The following is a 21,947-nucleotide window of genomic DNA, read 5'->3' as shown; positions in this document are numbered from 1 at the left end:
CTATTATGAGGAACAGACTAAAATCCAATGTAAAAAGTTTCATTTCAGAGGTTTGAGAATTATAAAGATGTAAGAAAATATATCTCTAATGTCAAAACCTGAATAAAAATCTCTGCAGCTTACCTCGAATGGGGCCTAGGGCTGCATCCTTCGCTAATGCAGTTAGGTCACTTCCAGAGTATCCATCTGTCATTCTTTGTCAAAGGAAAAAGTGGGGTCAAGGAGGAAGGGAAAAAACCAAAAACCTGCTTCAAACCACATCAATTTAATTGCAGATAATCAAAATGTTACTTAATCAGAAGTATTACTTTGATGTTATTTTGCAAGTTTAATAAATCAGAAGTTCACTCTAAGTGATCTGCATTTCACTGCAAGTGATTTTTCACGATTAAATTTAAAGTACAGATATTCAAGTCCTAAATAACATTCTAGAAAAAAAAAAAAAGGTAGCAACTAGAATTTGTAGATGAAAACTGATCTCAAGCACATTTACTGTTATGAGAATTCTGTACCAGCAGTGGATGGGCATTTATCAGATTACTGTAACACCAAAACCTCAACTGTCCTGTACTCATTCAATCTGATCAGTACAATGAGAGAACCCAGTACCATGGGTTTAATATGATACAAAGGGAACTGAAAGGAAGGTAAATTCTGCTATCCACTAGAGTTTGTTTGTTATTTTAATAAACCTGGCAGATCATCCAAATCCTCAGAACTACAAGAGAGGGAGTAAAACGAAAAACAAAAATCAAACCAAGAAGCCAGTCTCTGTGGGAGCTTTTCCAGAATTAGACTTAATATCCAAGCGAACCAATTAAATACTTTGAAGAATAAAGGCCTCCACTGAACCAGGAAGCCACCAATACAAAATGCCAACATAAGAAAAAATAAGTAGTACAGTAGGAAAACTTAAAAACAAAAACCCCACCCTTGAAGAGCAGGGGCTAGCTGCAGTAACAAGAGCTTAGTCTTCTGGAGATCATGAAGTCTGTTATATTTTACAGAAAAAGTTGCAGAGGAGCAAAGGAACACAAAATCATAATGGAGGTTAAATACTTCTCTCTTTCAAAACAAAGAAAAACGGAAAACAAAGCAGGCAGGATGCTCAACTTTTACATTTTCTCTAAACCCTTTAAAATAGGTGTACTCAAGTTGCATTTGTAATTTGGTTCTTATATTTGCAGTCTAGAATACAAGACACTGACTGTGTTTTTCCTCCAGTTAGCTATTACTGCAGCCTAAAAGTGGCCTGAGCTAACAGCCTTCAAGTACAGAGAGAATATATTCAGCTGGATTACACATCAGCTTCTGCAATATTACTAAGAGGCTGACAAATGCTACATCCAAGACTCTACTAATGTCTGGTGTACTACCACAAAGAGAAACAGACTGAAGTACATCTACCTGCATATCTTTGTTATCTCATGCTCTGTTTTCACTCCTTCCTGCCTTACCTGCTTTTTAGTCTAACTTCCTTCACACCCATTATTAGATTTAGGTGACTAACAGCAGTACTGTCTCAATCTTAATGATGAAAAACATAAAACAACTCCGTTTCATAACAGGAGGGAAAAATTAACCCACATTTTCCCAATCAAATATGAAAGTGAAAAGAATCTAAAATTATCCAGTGCTTGTCTGCTATGTTGGTAATACATTCAACAAGCCTAGTGAGGCACCAGCAAAGAGAATTTGGTGTTCATTTCAAATAAAAAGCAAGTGCAAAACTGGTGCTACCTTTTTGGATCAGGGAGGAGAGCTGGACTGCTTGAGGGATGGGTGGAAAGAAGCCTCCCCCTCTGCCCTCCTCAAAGGAAAGAGCTGATGAGCATGTTTCAACAGAAACCTGACTGGGTGTATCCTACACACACATATATATATATATGCACATATAAAAACACTTTCATACAGCCTGACAGGAAACCATCTTCCCCAAATTCATGTTGTCACTGTCGGATGATTTACGTTAGTTACATTTTGAATGAATTAAACAGGCTGAATGAATGCAGTAGAGGAATATATTTAGTATAGCTACAAAATACTTACCTAGCTAGTTGAGCCAACTCTTTTTGGGTTAATGGACTTCCTTGCTTGCTTAGAAGATTTTTTAGCAAAATCAATCTTGTCTGAAAAAGATAAAATTATCAGATGTAAAACTCATTTTCATGGAACACTTAAAATTGTGTTGCAAGAACAGAACTACGCTTTTGTCAGTTTGGCTTTTGTGCTTCACCAGTTTAAACTTGCCTATAGTGCTTGTGCAAATAGACTGTACAATATCATCTCTTCAGAAGCAGAGATAGGAATTGGATAACAACAAGACCAAGGGCCTAATTACTAGTATCAAGAAGAAGCCATTAGAATCCTCATGAAAAGTCCTGATCTCCCGTTGAACTGGAAAACATTAAGAAAATTACTTTTATCTTTTGCAATAAAACACTGTCCTTCAGCCAAACAAACATGCTCCTGCAAGTCCTACTTCAGACTTGCCCATGTCTGCTAGTATGTAAGCGACACCTCACTAGTCAAGACATACTGAGTAGCTACCATCAGATTTGTTACTAGCATGAGTGAAAAAAAAGGCAAAAACTTAAAATAGTTCCCAGAACTAATGCACAGCGTATATGGTCTAGCTGGACCAGAAGTTAGTTCACAGAACTGTAATCACCCACGAGGGCAAGTTAAGAATATCAGTGTCTTAAAAATATGAGTGGAAAACAGCACTTACTTCCTCGTTTGGTAAAGACACATATACCCGTTTGGTGAATCGTCTGGAAAAAACCCAAACATACATACATTGTTCACACTGTTCTATAACTATTTAGCACATACAAATCTAACATTTGGTATGGTTAAGTGACAAAATTTCACTTCCATCATCAAATTCTAGGAAGCAGAACTAGAGATTTTGAAAAAAACACCAACAACCAACCAAACAATATGTACAATCCACTGGTGTCACCTTACTCTTATCTCAAGTTACAAGACTTGTCCCAGAGGGGAAACACTCTAAAGGTAGAAACACCACTGACTACCAGCAACAAAATGAGGCATCTCTTAATTTTTACACAAAAAAGTCTTTGGAGTAATTTCTTTAGGCAGTGCTGACATATCTATTTTCCTCAATCAAGAATGAAATGAGAATAAAGTATGAGTACTTCTAGCAAAAAAGTCCTAAGGCAAATCTACAGCAAGATCTGCAGTTGCATAGGACGTCAAAAGTCCAACATTCACAGCGAAGAAATACTGGATTTTTGGTCAATCTGGAATATTGTTTAAGTTTTCTCCTTTATTCTGCCATTAAAATCCAAATAACAAAAAAGCAACAGATGCAAGAAATTTAAAAAACACCGACTTGATCTCAACAGGTACTGCTGTTTCAGACAATTCCAAGACCATCGTGGTTGTGCAGACACAACCCAAAAGAGAAGAGTAAAGCCCCTCTTAGGGAGGTTAAATAATTTAACCTTGCTGAACAGCTTTTTTTTATTACAAAGCTTCACCAAGATACTAAGCAAAACCTGTTCTTAGTGAATATCATCTTACTATATATTCAGAAAAAGAGACATTTTGATACCTGAGAACAGCATCATCAAGCTCCTGAGGCCTATTTGTTGCCCCCATCACAAGTATTCTGTCCTCTCCAGAAGACTGCACCTATATAATGTAGGAAGGCAAGACAGCTTTCAGTTTACACAGTCTACATTTAGTAGAAACACAAAAATACCAGTTAGAGACTTGCCATGTATTCAGCCCACTGATGGATCTCACTATATATGCTTTTTTTCTCCTCATTAAGGTACATTCAAAATATTCCTCAGATAAATGTAAAGTCAAATTAGGAAAAGATTAAGAAAAAAAAGTGTCTTGCTGGAGAAAACTGAGACTATAAAACTATAAAAGGCACTTGTAAGTTTAGTCATCAGGAGATAATTATATTGAAAAAGCCAGAGACTTTTTGGGGTTTTAACACCAAACATTATTTTGAAGCCAACAGGGTGAGAAACAAAACTTTAAACTAAAATATAACCACAACCACAAAATCAGATCAGAGATTCATCTAACACAGGCCTCACAGGAATCCACTAATCAAAATAAGCTACAAAATAATCATAATAGCAGAAAGACACAGCAATTTCCTTCCCAATTCACTCAGTTGATTTTATACCCAAGAATATGGAGACTTAGACCTTCCAAACTTCAGAGAAAACACTGGGCTATCAGAGACATTATTATCCACTTATTGTCCAATTCTTCACAGATTTAAGTTCACTGCTACATTACCATGTTCAAAAGGTTCCCCAAAAATATTGTATGACATAGTTACACCTTAAATATTAAGTCAGCAAACCTTGCATTATGCTTATTTTTCCCTTTTATTTTAAGGGAAAATTCTGCATGTGTGTGTAACAATTTCTGCATATCACTGTCACATTGCATTATTTGTCCTAATTCATCCATTTTGGAGTTTCTCCCAACTTTGCTGTCTCTCCATATTGTTATCTGCTCCTCCTGTACCTCACTACTGTTGCTTCACCACTGTAGCAATATTCCACTGTGCTAATGGAACATAAACTAAAATTATTCAATACAAGAACAGTGCTGTGACAGAAAAATATCCTGATACTCATTTGTGCGCGTACTCCATTATGAAACCCAGTTCCTCTTCCCAGGTATTGCATTCATGCCATTAAATACTTCTTACTGTATTCTGCCTTCTCTAGCTTATGATGCCAAGAAAAAAGTTATAGTTCAATGGAAGTTGTACTAACACAGAAATTAATCTTTCTGATGTGTCAGAGCTGTGTATACATGAGATATGTGTGTGTATATATATATATATATATATATATATATCATCTGAACTAGTCTGTTTGAAATCCTCATCCCTCAAGTCTCACCCCCTGACAGCGCATGCTTGTGACATATTCCTTTGAAACCAAAAACTACTTAAAAGCCATTTAATCTTGTTTTACTTTGCTAGAATAAAGAGAAGTGATTCATCAAATCATGCAATTGCAAACATGGATTCAACTCTCCCTGACCCTCAAATGTCCCTCTTGCCCTGTAAGAACACTTGTCCTCACAGCTCCTTTACTATTGCCATCTGTTACCCTTTCTTCTCTGTCCATAATCTTCTAACACATTATTACAGCTCATCTCCAGATTGCTACCTTTCAGTCCAGATTGCATTTTCCAGAATATTACAGTAAGCAGGTAGAAAATTCAGAACAACCAAAAAAAGCTGTTTGCTGATGACAGTGAGGTGGGAGGGAAGCTGAGCTAAGCCCCAGCAGCCAAATCCTTTGTAATTCACCTATAGGTTGTACTGGCACCCACTATATTAGCCAATTTAGCTAAATTAAGCAATACCAAGACTAAATACTTACACCATCAAATTCTATTAAAAATTCTGTTTTTAGACGCCTGCTAGCGTCATGTTCACCTTCTCGTCTTTCACATAAAAGGCTATCAACTTCATCTAAAAAACAAAGAAATACATCTTAATTAAGCATACCACATCATAGTCTTTGTATTTGCCCAAGTTCCTTTGCTAATAGAGGGCTCCATTAAGAAAGACCAGATCTTTATTCCTTAGGAGCCAGACAGATCTTAGAAAAGTTTAAAAACTTGTGTCATGTGTTGGCCTTTGAATAGGTAATGCCAAGCACAGATGAGAGGGAAAAAAAAAATATATATAAATCTTTCTGATGAAAACTGCTACTCAGGACAAGCAAACCCATTTGCATATTTGATGTTTAATGGACTTACTCTGTAAAGGCAGTACAGTATTTTTCTTTTTGAGAGCACCTCTTCCCACTATTACCACCAATTAAATAACGTAACAGTAATTCAACATGCTTTATATGAACTACTGATTGGCCAGCAGGTCGTATCTGCAGAATTACCCAAAAGAAGTTTACCCAACTATTCCAATAGTTAATTACTTACTAATCTCTAGTAAGCAAGATTATTTAAGAAAATAAATAAAAGTTAACATTTACAGTCTTACCAATAAAAATTATAGAAGGCTGAAGTTCTCTGGCTACTGCAAATAGAGCACGCACCAGTTTCTCCCCTTCACCCACCTAAAATAACAATAAACTGGTTTTGGAGTGGGTTAAAAATTTTTACAAGACAACTAACAGAAGGACCTACAGAAAACCTAGCTGGTAATCAACCACACTCAGTCCATTTATACATATTCAGATTATCACTGGTTCAGTACATACAGTGCTATTGTTCACATCTTAAAAGAAACATTACAACTTCTATTATAATCGCAACTGAGTTAATTTTCAAGAGATTTTGGTGCCTAAATTATCACAGTGAAAGAGAGCTGGGACCCAACTCATTCACTTTTTAAAGATGAAAAACCCCACAACCACTCATCTGCATTACTGTCAGTGTCATCGCTGAGCTGCAAAAACCTTTGACATTAATTGATCACAAGCACAAAACAAAATTTCTTTACTTCACAAGTCACTTTTTAAAAACTATGTCCACTATAGGCTAACAGTTCGCCAAGGACTCATCAGAAGTCTCTGGCTTTCTTAAGCCCCAATTACAGCATGGGTGTTTTCAAATCAATACAATTTACAGCCCTTACTTACATATTTTGAAGTCAGGCTCGCTGCGCTGATGTTAAAGAAAGTAGCATTTGATTCTGCAGCAACTGCTTTGGCCTAAGAGAGGGGGAAAAGCAAAAGTACTTTTTAAAACATTATATTGAAGGTAGTTCTCTGCATCTGTAGTGAACACTCATGTCCTGATTGATGATTTTGAAAACCCCTATTTGTTCAAAGGGAGCACCTTGTAAATGATACAGAAAACTTCTGTCCAGGCCATTTACAAATGAGAATGGATACGCAGTCAAACCAAAAGAGAAATTTTGAGACTCCCATAGACTTCTCTAATCCCATTAGCTCCATAGCCAACCACAACTTGCCTTCTGAAGAATAAAGGACTCCATTTCCTTTCAATTCATCCTGAATAGACATCTAAGCCAGTTTTAACTAATTCAGGGTGGTAATTTAAGGTATCAGTTGGAATTATGGTGGTTTTTCCCTTCCTTTATCTATGCAAAAGCTGTTTTCAGAGGAAAGCTAGGAAAAATAATCAGCTGGAATGCTCATTCAGATTACCCCTCTTCTTTAACAGTTTCACCATACTCAAGAAATGGTGATTCCCTGGTTATAGAGTCTAATTTTAGTGATTAGGAATTATGTTCCAGTATGTCAAACATAACAGATGAGCCTACATGAGCTGCTCAACATTCACACTCCTGCACTTCAGAGCTGATCCAGCTCCAGTGTTAGCAGAGAGTGTGCAGCTGCAGCCACACCATGTGATGCAGGACCATGTGCCTGGCTCAGCTGCACCAGGACACTCAATCCCTGGCTGATGTGCAGTCGTGTTGCTCCAGTTCCCTGGACCTAGCACAGGCTGAGAAAACAACCTGCAGCCAAGCAGTTCCACAGCCCTTACGCTCTTTGCACAGCCGTGTGCAAGTGAGACAATCCCTTTTTTTGCTACTGTGCTAGCTCCCCCTTTCCAAAATGTACTTCTAGTATGTTTCAGTGGAGAGCAGATAATTTCTGATTAATCACTGCTGTACAAAACAATTAACCCACTTCCCTTTGGTCTCTCTGAAAATGAAACCTGGACTTACTGGTTTAACTTTTGAACTATTACTTGTCATAGTGAAAATAACTAAAGAGAGAACAGTTTAGCAATACCCTCCATAAAACCCAGGGTTAAGAGCAATTTTGCATTTTTATATATAAAATGACACCATAATACATATTCTGTAAGAATGTACAGTTTACTACTCCAAGCCCCAAACTGAAAGCCACCCCTTGTGGTTACATTTTAAGCCCATCAACTCAAGCATGAAGTAATTTTCTCACCAACATTGTCTTCCCATTTCCTGGTGGGCCGAACAGCAGTAAACCACGAGCAGGAGCTCTCAGACCTGTAAATAACTGAAAAGGCCATCATCGTAAGTTACCTTCAAAGACTTGAATAAAATGCTGCTTCACCTCTGCAAGAGAATGGTTTAAGACTGAGGAAGGGCTGACTGGCTAGCACTTACAGTAGCAGTACCACAACAGTACAGGCTTTGAGAGAACTACACTCCCTTACTAACTTGACCTAATGCACACCACTATTGTTTCCCACACAGCAGCTAAATTACGTTGTAACTGTTCTGCACATGGATGCACTGTGAAAGCAGTTTAAAACACTTTCCACAAGACAGACTAGCCTATCGAGTATAAAGCATCAATTCCAGTTAAAAAGGGAGTAATGCAGGTGTATAGTAAGAGAGCTAAGTAGTGTTCCTACCAACTCCATATGGAAGAACTCCTTCATCTTTCCTTATTCAATGAAACCTGAGAAGACAAGCTTTCAACGAAATGATTTAAAATATTACTTAACAACCACCTACTCCCTCTGTGCTACTGATAATCATCTCCTCTCTCTCACTTTGCACTAGATTCATCTTTCCTTCTCTATAAAATTGCCCCCACCATATGTAGCACCACATCAAGTCTACAAATTCTCACAGAACACATAATTTTTAGTTATTACTCTTGCCTGTTTTCTCTAGCACTTTCCCTCAAAAGTTTCAGAGTTTCTCTTTTGGTCTCACACTCACCCCTCCCTTCCAGCTTCCAGTAATTCCAATAAACAAGCAAAAGCAATAGGAGGGTATCTCATATACATCCCATGTGTAAACAGCACTGTCAGCAGGCATTTCTTTCCACAATATCCATGACAACAAATAGATCCATTATCAGTGTTGTATTTCTGTCATGACTGACCAACACATGTTTACTCTATTATTTCATCATCCACAACACTTTGTTTGTCTTGACTCTAATCACTAGAAGTAGTTACCCGGCTATTCATTAAGTGAACACTCCAGTGTTTCTGCCTTCCATGCTGCATATCACCATGTGCATTTTTTTGTCTGACTTCTTTTGTCTGAAATAATTCTTGGGGAGTTCCACCATTTTCACACAGCCCAGATCAAATCTATAACTCTTCCTCACCTTGATCATCACCTACAGTTCAGCTGCAATTGCCATTTATCACTAAGACACACTAAGCTTTTCAAGTTTTTGTTAACAGACTAATTATACTAAACATGGTCTGAACTAACTGCTACCATTTCATTAGCATCTGACCACTGAAATAGTTGCAGTGTTTCCTGTTTAGGTACCTCAACTTTTGCTCTCCTACAAAAATACCACTAATTGCCTTGTTAAATATGAATTTGAGTTCAAAACTCATTAAGATTAAAACTGAACTAGTGTTAATTTACTAAGTATCCCCCTATAGTTGCCACATCTAGTGTGTTCATTTACAAGGAATAAAACCAACCCTCTCTACTTCCAAGGAAAGGTTAAAAATTCATGGGATTCTCTGTCCTTATTACATCTCAACCCACACCAAGGTCAGGCCCATTGCTAGCTACAGTAACATGAGACAACCTTACTGAAGATACCACGTTACCAGAAAAGAGTCACAGCTACTCCAAGCTCCAACCCAGCTCATTGTGTTAGTATCACGAACACTCCTGACATACTACTGCACTGTAGTAACAGAGATGCTATAATGACATCTTCCTTCTGCCTAACAACATCTGAGCACACACATTTGTTGCTACAGCTTTGTTTTCCTTACACCTCATATTTCTGTGATGCTATGCCAGGTTTAGGGTTTCTTCCCTACACTGCTTCAAAACCAGTAGCTGCATTAAGAGGAAAACCACAGAGCAACTCCAGTCACCTGTCCATGTGACAAATGAGACCCACAAGCAAACAAATTTCAAACAGTAATTTTTCTTCAATAATCATAGAATTATAGATTGGGCTGGGTTGGAATGGACTTTGAAGATCATCTACTTCCAACTTCCCTGCCACTGGCAGGGGCATTTTCCACTACTGCTCAAAGCAGCTTCCAGTCTGGCTTTGGACAACTCCAGGATGCGGCATCTACAACTTCTCCGGGCAACCTGTTCTAGTGCCTCACCATCCTCACAGTGAATAACTTCTTCCTAATATCCAAATCTAAACCTACTCTCAGTTTGAAGCTATTTTTCCTTGTCCTGTCACTACTTGCCCATGTAAACAGTTCCTCACCAGTTTTCCTGTAGGTCTCCTTCAGGTACTGAAATAATGTAATACGGTCAGCCGGGAGCCCTCTCTTCCCCCCCAAGCTTAACAACCCTGATTCTCTTAGCTTTTCCTTACAGGAGAGGTGCTCCAGCCTTCTCATCATCTAGGTGTTGCTCCTCTGGACTTGCTCCAGCAAGTCCATGCCCTTCCTGTGCTGGAGACCCCAGAAGTGGACACAGTACTCCAGGTGGGAATCTCATGAGTGCACTGCAGTAAATCATTGCATGCTATTTCCTCAAAAGCACTGCAACTTTTAGTAGGTTCAGCTTTAGAAAATGACCAATTTAACTTTTCCTTACAAGTAGCTCAGAAAATTCCAGTAGTATACAGACTAGGCCTGAATCTAGGCAGTCACAGTAGCTGAGGCACCATCTTTGATAAATAAAAGCCTTAACGATCAATTTCCATACAGTCAAGTAAAGAGGAAATCTGCCCTCAAATGTTGTATGCCTCAGTGTATTTGCTTGTTCACCCCACTTCTTTGTGTCCTCTCCATCTGTGAATAAACTATTCAGAGTGTTTAACCAACACCCTCACAGAGAGGATGACCAAAATAACAGTAACGTTTTTCCAATCAGATAGTGTCACAACCTAATTTACCTATACAAAGCTCTTCCATTTCACTCTTCCAGTTCTGGGCTTTGTCCTTTACATGGCCATATAGGGCTGGACACACAGCTATAGCTATCTGGAATAGTCAGCCTGACAAACAGTGAGAAATTTTGTTTGTTTGCTTTTGCTGTTTGTTTTTTTTTTGTGGGGTTGTAGGGCTGTTGTGGTTTTGGTTTTGTTTGGTTTTTTTAGGGGTTTGTGGTTTGCTGATTTGGTTTGAGGACTGGGGGTTTTGGGGGGTTCTTTTTTTTTTAAAGCTCTTGCTCCAGTCACTTTCTGCAACATTGATTAACCAGAAGACAAGAATTTCACGGTAGTATTTTCACACATAAATCCTGTATTCTCCTTTTCCAAGTCTGCTATCACCACACAGCTACACTTAGCAATCATAATCAGTAAAAACAGGATTCAAGAATCATCACTTCATGTGTGAGGCACAGTACATTTCTTTGATCCTGTCACAGATTGGTAACAATACCCAGTTGCTTACCTCAGGTCTAAGAGAGGGAAGGATAACAATTTCTTGCAAAGCTTGTTTAGCCAGTTCCTGCCCTGCGATATCATCAAATTTGACAGCTGGCCCACTAACAAAGAAATGGAACACTAATTAGTCTAACAATGAGATACTCTTTTTCAGCTGCAGCTGACTAATTTCATGCATTTGACTATTTATACAGAACCCTTTTGAGAAAAGCTACAACTTATGTTGCTAAGTATTTTAAAACACAAGCATTTCTGATTTGAATTTTCATCCTTTTGCCAAAGTAACAATAAAAAAACCCCCATCCAAAACGATCCTCAAAAAAACCCAGAACAAAGTAGAAGCACTAATTTCATTCCAAGTGGACCAAGATTGTACTGAATGAAAAACTGATTTACTGGACTGAAAAGCCTACTTTTCTTCATACTTACCTATCAACAACTTCATTTAAGATAAGATTAGCAAGATTACTGTCCACATTTCTAAATATCTTTGTGTCTTTCTTTTTTCGAGGAGCAGTGGTAGGAGTAGAAGGTTTATTTGTTCTGCTATTTTTAGGAGCAGCCTGGAGAGGGGGGAAGAAAAAAAAAACCAAAAACCCCAGATTAATACTTTATAAGTATAGGGTTGAACAAAATAAAATCTACATTTCATCTGCTCAGTAAAACAGCATGTTAATACCCAATATTGTAATGCTGTATTTTGCCACAAATCATACTATCATTAGTCAGCCACAAGTAGAATATCTTAGGCTGCAGTGGTGAAGGGTCTTTGGTTTGGGGTTTTTTTGTTTGGTAATTAATTTATTTAACTATAATATTTTCCCCCAGCATACTCTGGAAATAAGCATCACAAACCATCTCAGGCTCTCTACACCTATAAGCAATAATTCCTACTGCTGTCATACTTTGTAACAGGCCACTTAAAAGCCTTCATATTATATCAGCTACAATGTTGCTGATATAATCCATGAATTCATGTTCACTCCATTCTGCTCTTCATTCTACTTTACTGTGTAATAAGGATGGCAGGGGAAAAGATGGGTCAACAAAAATGCTGTATTTTTCTGTATTCATGGTATAGGACTGACTTCTGTGTTTCAGTCACAGCCTAACCATAATTTGCTTTTCAATGTGGTTGCAATACAACCTGTGCGTGCATGCATGCTTTGAAGTGAAGAACATGTGGGGGAAAAAATCTTCTAGTTCTGGAGTAAGAGTTTTTTTCCCCTCCATCTTTTACATACTGGAAGTAACATTTATTTTTCATCTAGATAACTTTCACTCCGTTTCCCAGGCAATTTTAAAAACAAGTACTATTTATTACTGTGATTATACTAAAAATTCATTTGCCCGTGCACCCACCTGATGCCCTCCAATTTCTAAAATCCACTCTGCAGCCTAGCTCAAGAGATTTGGCCAAAAACTTGGGAGTTTCAGTTTTTTCAAAAAACTTTCTGCTGCTACTCCACTGCAATTAAGGCATTAAATCCAAAGCTTGTTCTGGAATTTACACTGACTTTTCAAGTGTATACTTCCACATTTATCCTCACCATACCTTGTGAGTTGAAGGTGTAGGATTAGATGCTGGTCTAGACACAGAAGATGATGATATCCCACTGTAGCTGGGCGTTCTGTGGTGACCTGAAAGGCCTGTGGATCCAGTTTTTGCAACAGTCTTTGAACGAGGAAGGGAATTACTTGTGTGTGTTAAGGGGTCCTTCTTTTTTGGAACTGCTCCACTTTCTATAAAGAAAACCAGTGGCATAAGAACAGTGGCAGCAGTCATACTTTTACCATCAACTGCAACTACAAGATAGAATTGTTGAAACATATAATACAGTATTAGAGCAGAATAACATACATTTCTAAAGAGGTTTAGTGTTTTTAAGGGGATACTGACTGCTGCTTCCACCTACAGTTAAAATTCTAATTTTTAGGAGCTCTCAAAATGAACCCTAGTAAGCCATCTTAGAAAAGCCAGACATAACAGTCCTGTCATCAAGGGAAGAACACTATCTATTCCTTACGATGCAAAGTCTTCTGGCTTGTGTTCTGCTGCCTTCTTTCCTGAGAACTCTTGAAAACAATCATCACAATAACCCCCAAATTTCAAGCCTTTAGATTCAGTGTTCATTCTCTAAGTGACATTAGCAGGCTAGTCAACATTATCTAGCACCTTCCACACAGAAGCTTCACCAAGGCATTTTAATCTGGAAAAATTACAATAGTTATACCTGCAAGTGACTGTCAGGTGCTTTTTCTTTCAACTTGCTTTCACTTTAGGAATCTCAAGAGGTAAGTAAATTCTGAATGGACAGCTCTGAAGCAGTTTACCTTCCTACATTAAAAATTAAGTCTTAAAATACATTGAAACATCACCAGACATTCCACTCACACTACTTATTCACCTCTATGATGAAGCAGGAAAGTCTCAAATTAGGTGACACACAAACTTGAAATATTTGCCACAGGTCAAACTACAAAAAGCCATTTTGATCCAGAGTAAACAAAATAGCACTTGATGTCTATGCTCTCTGTATGGCATACATGATAAAATAAACTTCCTTGGCACAGAAATGGCCAAGTGTAAAACATCAAATCAGAGATTAAGAGATAAGAATGTGATACAGCAAGGAAGCAGGTTGATCAGGCTGGTTAATGATTAGAGCATAGCTTTAGATCACAGTATTTTTTGTGGTGGGAATACACTACTGGGAACTGTCTAGTACAGTACCGTCATCTGTGACAAACTGTAAATACTGTCTTATTCTGTATCTTTTCAAAAGGATTAAGGTGGTTTTTTATTAGGTAAGAGAAATAAGGGCATCAGAGGTAAGGAAACTCAAGATAGATTTCAGCTACAAGTGTCTTCACTAGGATTGTAGAAACTTGCTACTCAATTTGACCTGCTAATCTTAAGGAACAGGCCAAAGAGCTCTGATTTTTAAGGAAATTAGTGACTCTATGAAGAATTTTTAACTTAGAACATTGCAGTTCAATGAAAAATACTTTTAGTAAAAAGCCTTGTAATTCTAAATGTTGTGTTTAAAAAATTCAAAGAATACTTGAGTCAAACAGTATCATGGAAGGATTAATTAATAGCTACTACGTTCTCAGCCTCTTTAAACATTCTAACAGGAGCAAATCTCTACACAGCCTGCAGGTATTCTTAACAACCCAGTGAAAAAGTTTCTAAAGCCTTTCTTCAGCCACAAATCCAGCCCTTTTTAGAGTTACAGAAACTCTGCAGTGGTCACAATAAACAATGCTGATGTATCAATATGCAAGAAACAAGGCAATTTGAAGAATATCATTAAGTACATTTACCTGTAATGTTTCTTGTTAAAAACAAACGAACAAACGAAAAAACAAAACAAGAAAAACCACCAAAACTGGTTACTGACTAAATCACACACAGTTCCAGAGCTGGATACAGTTACTTAGTCATTCCTGCACAGGAATTTAGACATCAAAAACTCTTTAAAATTAGGCAGAGTTAGTAACTTTCAAGTTCAAAAAGCAGTATATGAATCTATTAAAACATCTAGCTACTCAGCACTTTGACTGGTCCAATTTAATCAAAAGGTGGCACTCAGTTTGGTTGGGTTTTTTTAGCCCACCTCAACCTCATTTGCACAGCTGGCTTGAAGTCAACATGGGAAGGCTTCAAAAACCTAAATTAGTTTTTCTCCATGTCCTTCACCCTAACATGCTGCTCAATTATCTCACTCTACCAGAACTACCCCCACACATTGAGAACAATACACAGATATTGCAATTTTGAGGGTCATAAAATTGCACAGGTAAGGAGTATTTCAGGAAGCTGGAAACAGAAGCAGGGAAAGAAGGGAAAAGAGACAAGGTTTTAATACAAACTACGATTTACTCTAACGGCGCCTCCAGGATTCAAGACCAGTAAGTTTACACATTTTGTTGTCAGTCCTGATGGGCAGCACATAAAGAAGCACTGATGAACAGCTCCTGAACATAGCTGTTTGCTGAGTGTTAATTCCAGAGGGAAATTTCATTTTATACCCAAATTTTCATTGACGTAACAAAAATGTTAACAAACTGTTCAGAATTACAGTTTATCTGAAGTTAACCTATTTCTAAAGCACAAGGTGTTTAAGTGAACATCACTTGTCAGACAGCTCCATTATGCAAGATACGTATTTTACTGTGACAAATGCAAAACCCCCCAAACACGTTTTTTACCCATTTTTATTTGTCATCTACTGAAAGACTGGAAATACATAGCAAGTGACCTCAAAACTCTCACAATATCTCCAGCAGCCTTTTGCCAAATGTTTCACTGTTCTGTTTAAAGCAATAAGGAAGTGCCTAAAATATGCTCTAATCACAAAGAGACACTACGGAATTTTTTCAAGTGTATTTGAAACACTGAACAAGTTCAATTGTCTGCTTCAAATATACTATAGGATAGTAATAGATGCTTAATCAGTTTGATTTTACTCTCTAATTCTGGACAAAATAATTTACTTTATAGCTCCAGGCTAACACCACTGGATTATACAGACATAATAGCTGTCTGGTCCCAAAAGCATCCCTGCAATTTCAGTCTGCCACCCAAACACACACACAACACCAATTACAAACAAGCAAGTAGTAAAATTTTGTTTGGGGTTTTCTGTTGGTTAAATTGTGATAAGCTGCAGACAGAGGTGCTCAATTTCAGACTCCCTTAAAGAGAGAAATGTCACAAGTTATTATATAATATATACACTTACTATATTAAACTGGTTTTAAAGATAAAGTACAAATATGTTTGAACAAATCTAAGAGAAGCTTGATTATACTAAATACCTGGAAATGCAAAAACAATCTTAAAAATATGCAGCTGTAGCTCATTTATTTAATATAACAACATCCTTTATATTTCTAAGAAGCAAACCCATTATATTTTCTTTTCTGCATTTAAACCAGATTAAAACACATGTAAATAAACAAGCTTCTACTAGCCTCTAACTTCTTAAGCATCCAAAATAACATTTTAATTCAAAGCAATAGCAGCGATTCCAGTATTTCAGAACAATTTCCAGCCTTTAGTTGTGGCATCTTAAAAATCATGAGTGAATATTCCTCAGAAATTCCCTACATATGCCTACTGATAAATAATATAAAGGGACTAAAACAAGTTATTGTATGTGATCTGTGGACACCAAGTTGGAAAAAAAAATCCACCTGTCTAGAATTATCTGTAACTTTATGTATGTAGTTTCATTTAAAAAAAAGCAACAAAACCAAAAAACTTTAAATTGCTGCTTAAAACTTGCAGCAATTGCAAGACTGATCATTATTTGGGATAAGCATTCATAATAGCCCCCAAAATTGCAATTCTTCAAAAATTCAATTCAGATTTTTTAAATAAGTAGATTCAAGTAATAGAAGCTACTTTACAGAAAGCTCCAGCAACTAAGAAGGACCCGCTGCATGTTTTAAATGGTAGCACAGTTACACAGGCCAGGAATTACAGCTGTTCTCCTTTCTGAACTGACAGAGCCACATCAGTCAAAGATCTGCTTTTGTCAAATTATGCTGTTAAAAACAATCTTACTGCTACCCGTTCTTCTACTAGGGGAACTCCTTGGAAAACTTCAGTATTAACAGTAGAACTTTTGCAGCATGACAAACATTGCCAATATATGTCTACTATTAAAGACAAGCCAGCAACTCCCTGCATGTGAAAACTGAGAGAAAATACTAGCTAACTGCCCAGCATTCATGTCAAGGTAATTAAGAGAAATTTAATGCTTTCTCTGGCCATCCATCATGCTGAGATTTACACATAAAATGGTACACCAGAATTACTGTAATACTCTAAATATTGTATGACTAGTAAATGAGTTCATAAAATTCAAACTCCGCCTTTGGCAAGACTGGCATAATCTCCTTCCCTAGCTTGTTTAAAAACAAAAAACAACAATCCACAGTGCAAAGGAAAGCAAGTACATCTGAGGGGAAAAACTACAGGTAAATTGTTTTACATCTAATTTAAGACTGCTATGAGAAGAAGAATGATGAATATTAAATTAACATTCTTTCAAAATAAAGGTTTGGGTCAAGGCTACTTGTTATTACTCTTTAGACAAGTTACTGCACAGCCCCCTGCAACTGAAGGGCAGGTGATACCACTGCAACGAGGTCTTGAAAAACCTCAGCATAAATCTGGAAGATGAACTTTCAAGAAAAATCTCTAGCTATTCATGTAAGTTTGGAAACCACAAATGTTGAAGACAGGGATAGGTAGTAATTTGTGTTAGAATCAAGTAAATTGGCCAGGAAGGCTGACACAAATAGCATTTTGAGAGAACGAAGAATCTCAAATCAGTAATACTTTGGAAATATAAAAAATGTGCAATATAGGTGTCAGAACAGAATCTTACACAAAATTATGAAGCAAAAACATCTGTAAAGACTCTGGCCTTCAAAGCAAATCAAAGAAAACAATGTAATTTTATACCAAATGATGAGCAAAAATACACTTTGTTCCTAATAAAAGTAAGAATGACTATGACTCATACTTCATAAAGTCCTGAACTTTTAAAAAGCCCAACCTGATTAGGCAACAGTGCAGGTAACACTTTCCACATATAGAAAACCAAGCTTATGCCAGAGCCCTGTGGCTCAATACCTCTGAAGTACCTCTCCCTTCTCAGTAACAGCAGTTCTCTTATCTGAAGTAGCCTGCAAACTGATTTTGTAGTTTTCTACGATTTTGGTCATCTACTTTGTATTTTTAAATTATTAGAGCTGTCCATATGAAAATACTATTTTACATGTATAAAAGAAGATCAACAGCAAGATGATCAGCAGATTGAAGCAAAACCACCTTTTTATACTGCTTTTAAGAAAAAAGTGTATTACTAGTATGTTCTTACAAAAAATACGCCCTTGCCCCACACCCCAAATAGAGAGACAGAGAAAGCAAGCACAAGAGCATAGGCACCAGCCATTTAAGAAATTCAGATGCTTGTTAATAGCCTTTCATTGTACTGTATCAGGGATCCCACAGCTGCAATCATTCAGTATTTTGGGTAATCCTCTGACTTCCACAAACTATAAATCTCAAGTTTATCTTTGGCAGATGGAAATGCAAGTAGAAATGGAACAAGCCTCTTGAAGTCTTGTTCAAAGTAATCAGTAGAGACCTGGTACCTAATTTTTTTAGTGACATGCTCTTCAGTCCTTCTGTCTCTCCTCAGATTCCACTGAGTGTGGTAAATGAACATTCTTTCTTATCCCACACTCCTTTTCAGAAAGCGGGAACACTCTCAGAAAAATGCATTCCCAGAAGAGCACAGCCCTTTGCAGCTGTTTCCTCCACAGTCTGGCTGAAGTGGATCATCTTCTCTAAATCACCTGAGTATGACTCCAAATGCGTAAATGGGCTAATACCATGTTGCACAAGTTTACCAAGAGCGACCACCTTCTGCTACAACAACTTCTGTGAATACAAACACCTGCCACAGAACTGGCAAAACATTTCTCCCTTTCCAGTAGATGCCAGTGGATCTTTGTTATGCTTTGTTAATAAGAGATTTAAGTATATTACAATTTTTAAGACTGAAAGTTCAGTCTAACCTTCTGCAGTATTCTATTCTGAGATACATCGAGACAAAGTACAAGCAAATATTTAGAAAAGAGTGTAAAGAAAAAGCTGCTCATATTAAATAGAACATGTTGTCAACTTTTGTGTGTATATGTATGTATTTGTTCGCAGTGTGTCTAGCCAGTCTGATAAAAAACCAGGAGTTGTACTGGCTCATTTAAGACAGTGTTCTCAAGGTGATTCTACATAACTACACTTTTTTGACAAACACAGTTAAACAAAAATCAGTAATGTAAAGGTGCCTAACATGAAACAGTTCCACTACTTCAACTTGTTATACTTCAGAAAGAATAAAACCAAACAGTAAGATGACTTCAAAACTAGAAATGGATCTTAAAAAACCCCAAAAACAAACAGAAGAAAAGCATGTGGTTTACACTGTTTCAGTTTACTTAATTTAAAAACTGAATACTGTTCTTACCCAGTAGACAAGCTCTATGAATTCCAGTGCTTGTTAGCTCTGTGTTTTATTTAACTTCATTGTAGTCTACTGTACAAATTATCATTTGAGATCACTCTTGTGACAACAGCTTACTGCTGGCTTAAAACATTCCCCAAAGACAATTCACAAACCTCACCGTAACTTTATACCTTGTGTATGGACAAAAAAGCTTACTTCTGCTATTTCAGTAAGTTTGGTTCAGTCTTCTGGGAAAGGATTAAAACAATGTTCTTTGACAAAATGCAAGAGCTGTTGTCATTCCCCCATCATTTCAATTGCATATGACTTTCTTGATGTAAAAACCCCCTGAAATTTAAAGTTGCTTAATGCAAATGCATATTCACAATATCATAAAGAAAGAGCTAATTAATATAGGCACAACATATAACCTATATATCTGACATTGACTTTGACACTTTCTAAAACAGCTTTAATGTAATTCCTTGAAGAATATAACATGAGAAATATTTTCTAAAATGTTGCCTTAATAAATAGACTTGAATTGCAGGACAGTCATCATAAGAGAAAACTGAATACTACAAAATAAAACAGTGTTGTCAGAGCCATGGAAAGGATGGAATGAATTTTACACAAAGTCTTTAAAAACAGAAATATAAATAATTCTATTTTAAAGCTGGTGGGGCCAGAATATAACATTGCATTATTTTGCCTTGTAATACACCAGAAAGTGAGAGACATCCCTTCAATAGGCGCTGGTAAAACCAAACCCACCTGACTGGAGATGTCCATTGCGGCATGCCAGGTTAGTACTGTCATTATAGACCTCCATTTGCGGCTTGGACATTTGCAAAACTGCCTGCAGCTTCTCTACATAGTAGACAGAGGGGGAGGGAGGAAAAAGGACAAAATAAACAAACAAAAACCAAAAATGAACCAAGAAAATTTATGTATGTTGAACACAGAAATGTCAAGTTTGACTTTGTTATAGTTAAAGATAAAAGGAATATTTCTATCTATTTTACACATTCAACAAATGTGTAAGAAAATTCTGTTAGTATGAGCATGAGTGAAAACAGCTTTAAAACTCACCATCTATGGCTGAGTTTATTACAACAATCTTTCCAGTCTAGTGATTGCAGTTATTTCTCAAAAACAATGTTCAGGATTAACTCAATTTAATTTACTAAATATTTATGTTGATAACCCATTTCTGAAAGTCCTCCTCAAGGTGTTACTTTTGACCAGCTGCAAGGAGTCCTCACTTCTCTGCACGAATGTTTCACTTAAGTAGGAACAGCCAGTTAACACTTTACAGAAACCTTCAAGCTTAAAGCAGAACACCATATATATCTATTACAATGATGTCTTTTAAGATCTCTATATAGATATTTAATTGCTTTGAAATTAAGTCAATAAAGTTGTCATGCAAACTGTGTTCTTTAGGAAGATTAACTTCAGAAACACCTGAATACCATATTTATAAATCTAAAGATTAAGGAGGAAGGAATTAACTCTGAGAAGTAATGAAAACAGACAAACCATAAGTCAAAGAGGTGTAAGGCTGCAAACACAAAAAAAGAATTAAGAACTACTTGTTGTCTGCAGCCCAGATACCACTCCTGCTTTTCCCACTGCAGTTAAAAACCTCTAGGCTGTACTTCTGGGGCCCTTTATTGCCTCTCCCACGTTTATTTCACACACACCCCTCTTGTTTTAAAAATAAACCACAGTCTATAAGGATGCAGGGCATACACTGCCAAGTTCTCTCATTCCCTCCCCAATTTTTTATTTCTTCTGCTTGCCCCACTAGAGATAACAGTACCAAGAAGCAGCAGGAAAAGAGATGCCAAGTAGAGAAGAGATGTCCTCTGGTAATATGAAAGCACATATTTCAAAAGCAGACGAATTCTACTGAAAATGTACACAATTAAGATCATAAATACCCTGACTGGAGGAAGAACTGCCATTCAGAGCCTGCAGATGGTACAACCAACATGAACGAGAACTGCCTTCCTTAGGCTTCTTTACCTGTTACAGATCTTTTTCTAGTCTTTCTGCTTCGTTCCTTTCTTCTTGTTCCTGTTCCTGATCACTCATGGCTTAGCTTTCCTGAATAGTATCCTTACACCTCATAGTTAAAGTGATGGCTTAATAACATTTAGGTTGAACCAGATGTGGTTTAGAATGAAAACTTGGTAGTTACAGGCAAATATGAAAAGCTAAAGTTCAAGATTAGTATGTGTACACAAGGTTTACTTCATTCTAAACTGAAAGCTTTGAAAAGTCAGGTAGAGTAAAACAAAAAAAAAAGTCACACAAGAACAGCCTACAAACAACCACAAGCTCTACAGCTTCCAAGAAGTTACCCTCATAAGCTTTCCTCTCTAGAACGGTAAGGAAAGTCCTTTCAGCATGACTGACTGCAGAGAGTGCACTACTTCAGTGGACACAGCCTTACCAAAGGAGGCAGCAGAACGGTCTACTCCCTGCCCATGCATGCAACCCAAATGGAAAGAACACACAGAAGCTTAGGAAACAAAATGAGTATTAATAGACTTTTACGATATTAGACAATCTGCTGAGTTTTGGAGAACATTTCTGAGCTTAACAAAAAAGACTTTCTAGTGAGTGA

At 37.1% G+C, this 21,947-nt stretch overlaps 1 protein-coding gene across 4 annotated transcripts in view; it reads right to left on the bottom strand.

The window, feature by feature from the left end:
• Positions 1-21,947, bottom strand: part of SPAST (spastin) — a 39,830-nt gene that overhangs the window by 8,253 nt on the left and 9,630 nt on the right. For 2 of the 4 annotated variants that reach the window (XM_082277188.1, XM_082277189.1), the window contains exons 4-15: positions 20,087-20,182; positions 12,838-13,025; positions 11,712-11,845; positions 11,290-11,383; positions 7,914-7,988; positions 6,618-6,689; positions 6,017-6,092; positions 5,394-5,485; positions 3,581-3,660; positions 2,732-2,774; positions 2,050-2,129; positions 124-194 (exon numbers count right to left, since the gene is read on the bottom strand). In XM_082277188.1, coding sequence (XP_082133314.1) covers positions 124-194; positions 2,050-2,129; positions 2,732-2,774; positions 3,581-3,660; positions 5,394-5,485; positions 6,017-6,092; positions 6,618-6,689; positions 7,914-7,988; positions 11,290-11,383; positions 11,712-11,845; positions 12,838-13,025; positions 20,087-20,182 — 1,101 coding nt within the window. The remainder of the gene's footprint in view (positions 1-123; positions 195-2,049; positions 2,130-2,731; positions 2,775-3,580; positions 3,661-5,393; positions 5,486-6,016; positions 6,093-6,617; positions 6,690-7,913; positions 7,989-11,289; positions 11,384-11,711; positions 11,846-12,837; positions 13,026-20,086; positions 20,183-21,947) is intronic. The other 2 variants (XM_082277190.1, XM_082277191.1) reach the window with 1 other exon arrangement.

Source organism: Coloeus monedula, assembly GCF_965178545.1.
Source record: "Coloeus monedula genome assembly, chromosome: 2".
In the NCBI taxonomy this organism is placed as follows: Eukaryota; Metazoa; Chordata; class Aves; order Passeriformes; family Corvidae; genus Coloeus; species Coloeus monedula.
This window is presented reverse-complemented; position numbering and strand designations above follow the sequence as displayed.